The sequence below is a fragment of the Carcharhinus amblyrhynchos genome, unplaced genomic scaffold, assembly GCF_965287045.1.
Source record: "Carcharhinus amblyrhynchos unplaced genomic scaffold, sCarAmb.v2.hapA scaffold_81, whole genome shotgun sequence".
NCBI classification, from domain to species: domain Eukaryota; kingdom Metazoa; phylum Chordata; class Chondrichthyes; order Carcharhiniformes; family Carcharhinidae; genus Carcharhinus; species Carcharhinus amblyrhynchos.
The window spans coordinates 184810-196880 of record NW_027649821.1 but is presented as its reverse complement, the minus strand read 5'-3'; the positions used below and the strand labels follow the sequence as shown (position 1 = coordinate 196880).

The 12071-nt window shown below is 44.9% G+C and overlaps 1 protein-coding gene across 3 annotated transcripts in view; it reads left to right on the top strand.

Annotated features, from left to right (window-relative positions):
• Positions 1–10321, top strand: part of arhgap39 (Rho GTPase activating protein 39) — a 485625-nt gene extending 475304 nt beyond the window's left edge. For all 3 annotated transcript variants that reach the window (XM_080182707.1, XM_080182708.1, XM_080182709.1), the window contains 3 exons: positions 2142–2233; positions 6119–6288; positions 8572–10321. In XM_080182707.1, the coding sequence (XP_080038833.1) occupies positions 2142–2233; positions 6119–6288; positions 8572–8766 (457 nt within the window). In that variant the 3' untranslated portion in view covers positions 8767–10321. The remainder of the gene's footprint in view (positions 1–2141; positions 2234–6118; positions 6289–8571) is intronic.
• Positions 10322–12071: the final 1750 nt, after the last annotated feature.

The window sequence follows — 12071 nt, the reverse complement described above, 5'->3', positions numbered from 1 at the left end:
ACAGACTTTGGGGAGTTAGGAGATGAATTCGCAGCCTCTGATCTCTTCTTGTAGCCACAATATTTATATGGCTAGTCCAGTTCAATTTCTGGTTAATGGTCACCTCCAGAATGTTGATAGTGGGGACTCAGCTGTGGCAATGCCATTGAGTGTCATGGGGTGATGGTTAGATTATCTCCTGCTGCTGTTGGTCATTGCCTGGCTTGTGTGACACAAACATTAGCTAGTATATATCAGCCCAAGCTGATTGCTCTTTTCCTTGATGAAAAGTTAGTTTGTATGCATGTTGTGTGTAATTGGGTCAGGACAGGATGGCCCTGTCATTGTCCAGGCATACATAAACCACATAAATAGCTGCAGCAGTAGAACCTGCAATTCAATATGATCATGTTTGATTTTAACCTTCAACTCTCCTGTCTGTTCCCTTGATCCCCTAACAGAGCAAAAATTTTGCAATCTCAGCCTTAAATGTAATTCACAATGGAGCATAGAGAACCCTGGTAGGAACACGAGGATACTGTCAAACTGCTTCATCAGCTTATCCCACACAAATATAATACCGATATGTCCAAAAATCATGTATTCTTGTTACAAAAGAAGTATCAAAGCCCAGTTTTTAGTGAAAATTCCTCTTCAACTCCTTGGGCAATCAAAACTCAGCCAGGAGCTCAGTCTGCTCCTGACCAATGTGATGTGGCACCTGCCTTTTTTCGTATGAGCCTCTGCCAGAGCCAGTGCTCTCTTGAAGTCATTCGGTGAATGGATGTCCAGCCCACAAGCTTACTGCCCACGAAGCAGCATCAAGGATTACTGTCCTTCATGAAACCTTACCACAGTGAGAGTCGGCACCTTCAGGAAAAGAGGAAGAGGAAAAGGGGACTCAGAAAGAATGGAGGAAACCAAGAACTCATTGGCCTGAATTGCGTAGTCAGCTCTGCTGATCGTGAAGAATGCTGTCCACAGATTGAACGGGCCCAAGCTAACAGAACTTATTTTGACAAGAAAATGGAGTAATTAGTTCCCCAATTTGTCAACACTTTTCCAATAACTATGAAAATACAATTTCAAACTCACTTGTTCAAATCCAACATCTCCTTATGCAATGAAGTGACTTTTGGTCAGTTGTCAACATAGGTTGTCATAGAATCCCTACAGTGCAGAAGGAGGCCATTTGGCCTATCAAGCCTGCCCAGATCACAATCCCATAATCCCTGGGTTTACCTTGCTAATCCCCCTGACACTAAGGTCAATTTAGCATGGCCAATCAACCTAACCAGCACATCTTTAGACTGTTGGAGGAAATTGGAGCACCCAGAGGAAACCCACGCAGATAGGGTGAGAATGTGCAAACTTCACACAGACAGTGACCCAAGTCCGGAATCGAACCTGGGTCCCTGGCGCTGTGAGGTAGCAGTGCTAACCACTGTGCTACTATGCCATCAAGTGTAAAGTTTGTGTGTAAAGTTTCATCAGCTGAATTCTTGCCTCCATCCTCCTAACCCCGATGTTCCCAACATTGGTCACTCACAATGTCCACAGCCCTGTCTCTGCAACCTCCATCCCCTGGAAAATAAGCAGACTTCCCTTTTTCTGATTGGATGATCATTGACTGCCAATTAAATGGCCTCATCCCAACCTCCAGTATTTCTATAAGCAAGAAATTAAGTTTTCAAAAAAAAGAGAAGGAACTTTTTTTAAAGCTCCTGTGACTATTTTTTTCCTGGGTGTTGTTCTCAACAAAGTCCTGGAGATTGGGTCTTGATCCCCGGAGGTCAGTGGGACCAGACATTTGGCAGCTCAATCCCTCAGCATTAGAGTAGGCCAAAGCCTTCTAAAGAAGGAGAATTGCAAATGTGTGTCACTTGTCCTGCTTGTTTTCAGCTTGACATTATTCAGCTCTGGTCTGGCCTATTGGTCTCATTAGTCTCCTGTTAACCATAGTTGCAGAATGCCAAGCACTTGCATCGTGTTTCGGTTGGCAGGCAGGAACTGGGGGGAGGGAGGAGGGACAGTTGCTGACAAGATGGATAGTTTGAAGCACAGCATGGAGAGAACGAGAGGTTAGTGGTGTGGGCTGCTCGCTGACAAATGACTCTGAATATCATTAACTGCCTCTGTGTGCTCCTTCTGTGTTTCTGCAGAGTCCCCGGGGATATCGATGAGGTCAACGCCCTCAAGCTTCAAGTGGATCAGTGGGTCATCCCACAAGGGCTGACTGACCCCCATGTCCCAGGTAATTACATTTGCTAATATAGCAAAGGATGCCTGTACTGGCCGAGTAAAACCTGTTGCTGCTGGTACGTTGGAATGAGGAGTCTCTAGCTTGTCATGGAGGAGTATGGTGAGGCGGGGGTGATTGTGCCACATCCTTGCCCCGTCCCACCCTACTACTTCTGAGAAGTGAACCTCCAGCTTCCTCCCTCACAGTCAAGTCTGTGCCATCGTATCTTGTTTAGCTTGGTTAAGGATGCTTAAGCTCAACAGTGAGACAGATTCAGCCCCTTCCCACTTTTCCCTTTTGCCTCCTCCTCCCCCGCTCTCCCCTTCCACTCTGCAGGAAGACAGAGAACCAAGTGCAACAGAATTTTGTTTGGAAATGTTGATTAAATGAATCCGGGTTTTTTTATTTGCTTCCCTATTTGTCTAACCAAACAAATCAGGAAGATTCCAGCTTTATTGAATCAGAGCTTGCCCCACTCCTGATCACTCTTCAGTGACTCCCAGAGTGAGGGACAGAATTGTGATGCCATCTCCTCAATCGGACAGGCAGATTAAGGCCTTTTCTGCCAGATGAACACAAGTTGGGGTGTGGCACTGGAATGCCCTGTGTTTTAGCATGAAAGTCACTGAGTTCATACCGGGGGAGGGGAGGAAACTGCAGCGAGAGAGAACAGATTGTGCCTTCAAAAATAGAAGTATTGGTGACACTCATCAACACAACAGAAACAGCTTTAAAAGTAAGAAGGCCTTTGAGATGCGCATTTTCATGTTACCCTACAAAAGATGAGCAGGGAGCTCTGATAGAATGGTCCATTATAATATCCCTGTTCCTCTGCTCAGAATGTTGCACTACATGCAAGGGCTGTTCTTTGCTGTCATCCTAACAAATTTGACATCAAGCACCTTTTGGCACACACTGCCCCATGAGACAGTATTAGTGCAGCAGGAGTTGTTTTAGCATTTGACGAGATTAAACAGCCGTACTGCACTGCTGCAATTTGTTAGGAAGCTGATTAGAATTCCTGTCGTGCCATTGGTTTTTGCTTCCAAAATAACCCTTTGGGTGCCAGAAAAGATTCACTCCCCCTTTTGTGTTACAGCATGTGGCAGCAGTACTATCGCCAAGATGTAGCATATGTGTAAATTTACCATCCCCATTCCGCTGATTAGCTCACATGCATTTCGGACAGAGTTAACCAACATGGAATAGGACTGCTACTGTTGGAATCAGTACTTGGGATTAGGGACTGAAAAGCAGTAAAGCTGGGAGGAAAAAGGACAACTTGCATTTATATAGCACCTTTTACCATCCGAGAATGTCCCAAAGCACAGTACAGGTGCACAGTATAGCCAATAAAGCACTTTTGAAATACAGTCATTGTTTTAATGAAGGAAACAATACGGCTAATTCTCAATAGTCAGTTCCTCGCGCCCACCACTCTGAGTGAAAAACTTACCCCTGACATCTCCTCTGTACCTACTCCCCAGCACCTTAAACCTGTGTCCTCATGTGGCAACCATTTCAGCCCTGGGAAAAAGCCTCTGAGAATCCACCCAATCTATACCTCTCAACACCTTATACACCTCTATCAGGTCACCCCTCATCCTTCGTCTCTCCAAGGAGAAAAGGCCGAGCTCCACACACATCAAACACATTGTTAAGATGGCGGTGCGGACTCATTGGGCCGAAGGGCCTGTTTCCCGTGCTGTGTTGTTCTTTGTTCTTTGTTCCCTCAACCTATCCTCATAAGGCATGCTGTCCAATCCAGGTAACATCCTCGTAAATCTCCTCTGCACATCCACATCCTTTCTGTAATGAGGCGACCAGAACTGAGCACTGTACTCCAAGTGGGGTCTGACCAGGGTCCTATACAGCTGCAACATTATCTCTCGACTCCTAAACTCAATTCCTCGATTGAAGGCCAGTACACCATACGCCTTCCTAACCACAGCTTCAACCTGCGCAGCTGCTTTGAGCGTCCTATGAACTCGGACCCCAAGATCCTTCTGATCTTCCATATTGTCCACATTGATACTTGTCAATTAAGTCTCATTCAACTGTAAACATATTCAATGACAATGCCTCCACCTTTCTCTGTGGAAGTGAGTTTCACAACCCTCTGATAAAAAAAACTTTTCCTCAAATTCATTCTAAATGGGAAACTCCATATTTTTATATGATGTCTCATACTTCTCATCTCTTCCACAACTTTAGAGGGGCTGTACAGATGGCATTTATTTTTGCAAGTGTATGGAATGCTTAACCATATTCTGAAGAGCAAAGTATCTTTTGTACTGTCCAGTTTATATTCAGTGGGAGGATTGTTTTCTCTGCATCATATTATTTCCCAGAGACCAAATAGAGTAACATTTGTAATGTCCACCATGCACAGGGAGCAGGTGGTGCTGCTTACCTAAGAGTCTTCAACCAGTCAGAAAGCTACTGGGTAATCTTGTGGTGATAAAAGCAAGATACTGCGGATGCTGGATTCTGAAACAAAAACAGAAAATGCTGGAAAATCTCAGCAGGTCTGACAGCATCTTTGGAGAGAGAATACAGCTAACGTTGACTTGAAACATTGGCTCCATCCTCTCTCCACAGATGCTGTCAGACCTGCTGAGATTTTCCAGCATTTTCTGATCTTGTGGTGATGAGGGTGTTGCAGACTCATGTGAAGGGTAGGAGTGTGCGAATCGGGTGATTGGTGCCTAGGGAGCATGGTGCTGCAGAGCAGTGGGAGGATGACACCGGAGCGAGGGGGAAGGTCACAGATAACAACTACCTATGAATCTGACAAGTTTCTAGCGCTTGTGTGAGAGTGGGAGTGACGGGATTAGCGCCCGCTTCTGAGGGATCAAACTGCTCTGGTAAAAAAAAGGCTGGAGAGAAATTTGTCTGGTGGAGAATTTGGGTTGGTACAGTGCTGAGTAACACATCAACAGAAAAGGAGCCAAAAGAGGAAATGCTGGAAAATCTCAGCACGCCTGGCAGCGTCTGTAAGGAGAGAAAAGAGCTGACATTTTGAGTCCAGATAACCCTTTGTCAAAGCCAAAAGGCATAGAAAGTGGGAGATATTTATACTGCAGGGGGAGGGAATGAAAGTTGAGTCATAGCCACAGAAACAAGGGGAAAGGCTGCTAATGGCAGCCCAGAGAGAGAATAAAGGGTGTGAATGGCCAAACGGCAGAGAAGGTAAAATCAGAGGGTAAGCGGTGACAGATGCTGATGTGGGGGGGTTGGATAATGGGTGGGAGAGAGGTAAAACAGAAAGGGAAAATACTGCGGGTGTTGAAAACCTGAAATTAAAAAAATGCTGGAAATATTCAGTTGGTCAGAAAGCATCAGTGAAGAGAGGAAAAGGGTTAACATTTCAGGACGATTTCTCATCAGAACTCTGGTTCCAGCTCCCAGCGAATGTAATCTTATCTATGGAATGACATTGTGCCATGAAAGCAGGAAGAGAGCATTTGGGAGCAAGCCCACATTGTGACTATTGGAGGCTTCTTTGTCTATTTAGATCTAAAGTTATATATTTTTTAATGTTCAAGTTTTATGATTTGGCTGCAGATTGGAGTGTTTTACCTGGAGCCTTGAGGGTTGTTAGAAAAGGAGAAAGGGTGAGATCTTCTGGCCCTTCCCACCAACAGGATCAACCCCCAGCAGCAGGATGGTGAGCCACGCAAAACGCTGTAGACATCGGCAGGACCAGAAGGTTCAGCCTGTGGCCAGTGGCAAGCCACCTCCAGTACCGGGAAGCACGTCACGGGGATGGCCAGATAATCACACCCAAAGATTTAATAGCTGATAACCGGTTATATGTGGAGTCTGGATTCAGCTAATAATGATATTGAAAATGATTTTTCTCTTTCCTTTCTCGCTTTCTGCACCCTCTGGCAGCCTCGTTGTTGAAATTATGGTACCGTGAGCTAGAGGATCCACTCATCCCTCACGAGTTTTACGAGCAGTCCATCAACCATTACGAAAACCCTGAGGCAGCAATTGCCGTCGTCCATTCCCTCCCCAAGCTCAACCGGCTGGTACTTGGCTACCTCATCCGCTTCCTACAGGTACAGTTATTGTTATATACTATCCCCAAGCCATCCATATTTAACACACACGCGCTCTTCTGTATCGTCTATAACCATTGCCCATTTACATTCAGGTCCATTCCAGCGATGCTGGTCACTTCTCGGTTTATTTCGGGCAGATAAACGTCTGCTTGGTCACTAGTTTGCATCTCATTAAGATGTGCTGGAGGCGAGGACAAGCATAAGTTGATGCATTTGAGGGAAAGCTGGGTAAGTGAATGGGGAAGAGAGGAGCAGATGGAAATGATGTTAGGGTGAGATAAAGTGGGGGAGACAGTGGCACTGGACTCATAATCCAGAGACCCAGGGCAAGATCTGGGGGGCTTCAGATCTACAGCAAACACCCTCTGAAATGGAGTGCAATTAGGGATGGGAAATGAATGCTGGCCCAGCCAGCGACACTCATATCCCATAAAAATAATTTTTAAGGAAAGTTTGGGAAGGGAGGCTCATGTAGCATAAACACCAACATTGGCAGTTGTGCTGAATGGCTTATTTTTGGGCTGTGAATTATAGGTAAGTAAATAACAAGGAGGCTGAGTGGTATTATCACTAGGCTATTAACCTAGAATGTTGTGGGGACTCAGGTTCGAATCCTGCCACAACAGATGGTAGAATTTGAATTCAATAAAAAGTATCTGGAATTAAGAATCTACTGATGACCATGAAACCATTGTTGATTGTTGGAAAACCCCATTTGGTTCACTAATGTCCTTTAGAGAAGGAAATCTGCCATCCTTACCCGGTCTGGCCTACATGTGACTCCAAAGTCACAGCAATCTGGTTGACTTAACTGTCTTTGGACACCTTGGAATGGGCAATAAATGCTGGCCAGCCAGCGACGCCCATGTCCCACAAATGAATAAAAAAGAAAAATAATATTCAGATTACCTGCTGTTCCCTTAATCCCTTCCTAGTGGTTATTGTTATTTTTTTCCAGTCCTATACTGTCCAGTATCACATTAGATTTTCTGGTTTGCTTACCCAGCAGAGATTTCCATAGGAGGATTTTTAGCCATCAAAAATACCTTTAATTCTCATAGCACTACAATGTTCTGAGCAGAGCTTGTTGCAGTTTTTTCAATTTTTCCCTCTAGTTTTTCTTCTCCTGTGGCAGTTGAACTTGTACCTTAGCCTGCAGTTGTATAAAGCTCTGTTCAGACAGCATTTGGAACATTGCATTCAGTTCCAGGGACAGTAGCCCAGGAAGGCGCATAGTAGATGCAGCACACATTCACCAGACTGACACTGCAGTTTAAAAAGGGTTAAATTCTGAAGCAAGTTGCACAGGCTAGTCCTGTACCTCCATGCAGATAGCAGATTATGGGATGATCTATTGAGATGCTTAAGATCATAAGTTTCTAGAGTGGCTGGAGTAAAATATTTCCTCTGATTGAGGACTTGAGAACATGAGGATATAATCTAATAATCAGAGTGAGGCCCTTCAGAGAAATGTCAGGAAGCAGTTTGTCCATATACAATCATGGAAATGTGGAATGTGTTCCCCTGAGGCTGGGGCTGAATAGATTATTTCAGATCTGGAGTGTGATGGATTTTTGTAAGAAATTGATGATTACAGAAGCAAGATGAGTAAATGGAGTAGAGAAACAGATTGTCCAGATCTGATTGAATGGCCTACTCCAAAGCCTGTATTCCTATCAAATACATTAAAAACAGCACCTCCAACAATGCCACACGTTCTAAGTACTGCAGTCGAGTAGCGTGGCACAGTAGTTAGCACTGCTGTCTTACAACACCAGGGACCCGGGTTCAATACTCAACTTGGGTCACTGTCTCTGTGGAGTTTGCACGTTCGCCCCATGTCCGCATGGGTTTCCTCTGGTTGCTCTGGTTTCCTCCCACAGTCTGAAAGACATGCTGGTTAGTTGCATTGACCATGCTAAATTCTCCTTCAGTGTACCCGAACAAGCGCCGGAGTGCAGCAACTAGGGGAATTTCACAGTAACTTCATTGCAGTGTTAATGTAAGCCTACTTGTGACATTAATAAATAAACTGAAATTAAACTAAGACTTCAATGGCTGAATGGCCTCCTTATGAAGTTACAGAGTCAGTATGCTTAGATGAGGATCAGAGAATGAAAAATAATTCAGATGAAAAGACTACTTCCTCCTCCCCCCTCCCCACCCCTCCGCAACGCCCGCCAAACCTGCTCCAAAAGAGGCCGAATGGACCCTGAGACATGTGAGTTGAACAGAACATTCATTGCATCTCCCCCTGTTTTCTTGATTCCCACCAACTAGATCTTCGTCCAACCGGCCAACGTCTCTGTTACCAAGATGGATGTCAACAACCTTGCCATGGTCATGGCCCCCAACTGCCTCCGCTGTCAATCTGATAACCCGCGGATCATCTTCGAGAACACTCGGAAAGAGATGTCCTTCCTGCGAGTGTTAATCCAACACCTGGACACCAGCTTCATGGATGATGTGCTATAGCCAGCGAGAGAGAGTCCCAAACATTGAAAGGAGGAGAAAACACAAAGATAAGCCTTGTACAAAAAAAACCGTAATGCGTTTGTGTCTGCATTTGTTTATACCGATTTGAGATCTTTTTGCCAGTCCCTTGCTGGTTGGTGTTGTCTACATTATAAAAAAAATAAGAAGGGAAAAAAAACAAGAAAAAAGTATTATATGTAAATTTTGATGCTGCTTTTTCTGTCTGCTCTGTATGATGCTCACATCCAGGTCCATTCCCACCTGTGGCACAGTTTACTAATAGTTTATTTTTTTCGTTTAGCATGCGTACTTGGGTTTTTAAACCTGTTTATAAAGTAACTTTATTTTTATAGCATTTAATTATACAGGGCTAAAAAAAACAAAACAAAAGACTCCCTTTATGTGGGCGAGACATCCTCATACGGTTTATTTCTTCTCTCACTTCCCATTCTACAGTACTCTGCTGTGGATTTTAACCAAACTTATTCCAAACCTTTCGTCGTTTTAATTTTTTGCGTGAAAGACATTCAGAATATCTGTGGCTTATTTTTTAAAAAGAATGGTTCCGCTGTGTTTTTTCTCAACTTCATTCCCTTTCCGTGTCTGAGGGCAGTATAGAATTGCCCCACTTTTGGTGCTAACTCATCAGTCTGGTTTGCCTAGAATCGAGTGTTCTAACCCAGTTGCCCAGTTTAGGGTTTTCAAGGTTAATCCTTTTGGAATCGGTCTGCATGTTTTTTTTACTCGGAATGATGGGGCTCAATGCCCGAAATGCTGGTGGGAAATCCCAGAATCTAACTTTGTGAGAGTGGGTGTTTAACTCGTTTGCTTGCTGTAATCTAGAATGAACTCTATAAGATGATGCTGACCCGCGATATCCTCCCTGTATTGAATCATAACCTCTTCTCTAAGAGATTTGAACTATGAATTACGCATAAACTCAAGAACCTGCCTGGACCATTCTGGATCGCTGCCTAATTTTAAACAAATCCAAGATGAGGCAGCGCCCTGGATTGGAACTGGAGGCTGATGCTAAGAATTGACAGATAGATTGATTTTGATAGTTGATAAAAGCACAAATAGATGTGAATGGATACAGGGCAAGCCCAGAGCTTTCATGGAGTGTAAATGTACACTCTAACATGCCCTGCTTCAATAGGATGACTGATCAATCTAAACATAAAAAGCTCTGAGTGTATGTGTGTGTGTGTTTGTATGTGGAGGGACAGAATTGCCCCCGACACTGGAGATTGTCCCACTGATTGGAGTGAGATTTGCACCGTTTGTCATACACTGATTCTGCTTAGTCCCTAAATCACCAAAGTGATCAAATCAGGACCGGTCAGTCACACTGCCTCTTATTTCCACACTTAGCCCAGGACATCTGGACTGTGAAACTTCCTCAGCCTTGCCTTCCTCAGACAAGCTACAGGTCCTCACTTCCCCACCCCCTGCCCTTTCCCTACTCCCCATCCTTCCTTATTCCCTGCGCCCATTTCCCCACTCTGCCCCCATTACCCATCTCTCCACCCCCATTTTCCCCACTCTCCGCCCCTTCCCTACTCCACACCCCCATTTCCCCCACTCTCCGCCTCTTCCTTACTTCTTGACCCCAATCTCCCCACTCTCCTCCCCTTCCTTACTCCCTGCCCCCATTTCTTCCACTGTCCACCCCCCTTTACTCCCTGCCCACATTTCCCCCACTCTCCACCCCTACCTTACTCCCTGCCCCCATTTCCCCCACTCTCCATCCCTATCTTACTCCCCACCCCCATTTCCCCCACTGTCCACCCCCTACTTTACTCCCCACCCCCACTTCCCCTACTCTCTGCCCCTACCTTATTCCCCACCCCCATTTCCCCCACTCTCCGCCCCCACCTTACTCTCTGTCCCCATTTCCCCCACCCACCACCCTACCTTGCTGCCTCCCAACCCCAGCCTGAGCTGAATTGACTCCTGTTTTTCAGTAAAGGGTGTTACAATTTGCTTCTAGTTTCTTCTTTTATGTGAATAGTGAACTGACCCAGTTGGGCAGACTGACCATGAGATCCAGTGCCATTTTGTGTTGAATTGATGTTGTCAGTGTTAGTCTTGCTTTCGATGCAGTGCGGGCTTAATGACTGGTTTTTCCCCCAGAGCCTGAGGAGTGCCTCAGTAACCAGCTCTCAACAGTGAACGGTGATGCTGAGATTTCCAGCCTGAACCTAAAAGCCTTCCACAGACGGCAGCTGTTAATGAGCACACTAGTTGCACCTTCTACTGCTGCATGCAGAGGCTGCCACCTGATACTGTCTAAATAAAACCTCCTCAATGTGGATTGGTAAAGACCATGTTGAGGCCTGGTGTATTTAGGCTCTGGCTGTGTCTGTTAAAGTGAGTGCTTACTTTAAGACAGACATTGATGTATAACACTGAGGGAAGGACTCTGTATCCATCCCACCAAATCCATTTGTAGTATAACACCATATGCTTTGCCTGATTTCAGAGCTGATAACAATAGAGTGCCTCTTTCCAACTAAACCCCAACATGAATTAAAATGAGCGCATGTTTGCTTTTTAACCACTCGAGTTCTGGCACTGGGTCATTTTACTTTTCTTTGTACTTTCTAGATGTGCTGGTAGTTTCCTGTGTTCTGGGCTCCACTGGGGTAATCGGCGTTTGTGTCGGAAAGGTGTGCATTGTAATGGTTATTGTCCTAAACAATCTGACCCATATCTTTAATGGTAAAATCACTTCCCCATCTTCCAAACCATAAGCCACCCATATTCATCCATCACATTTTCCCATCATGTAACATAGAAGATAGGAGCAGGAGGAGGCCATTTGGCCCTTCGAGCCTGCTCTGCCATTCATTATGATCATGACTGATCATCCAACTCAATAGCCTGATCCCAGCTTCCTTCCCCCCCATGTCCTTTGATGCCCTTTGCCTCAAGTGCTATATCTAACTGCTTCTTGAAAACATTCAATAACATTGCCACTGCTCCACACTCTGTGGGTTTGTGAAGGATTGATGCACATATACACAATTTCAAGGTGATCACATTGAATGGATGAATGGTCACAGAATCTTTCTGCAGAAAGAGACCACTCAGCCAACATGCCTGTGCGAGCAGTCTTTGATTAGGAGCAAGCAGCAATTTAATCGACATGTTCAGGTTAGACTGCAGCCACAGTAGCACAATTGGAGAGGTGCAAAAATCCTGCCCTTATTAAGTTATTGTCCCATATTCTCATTTATGTCCTCCAATTTCAATCATTATTTCAATGAATCCTGTCGGGTGTACCTCAGTAAATAAATGCT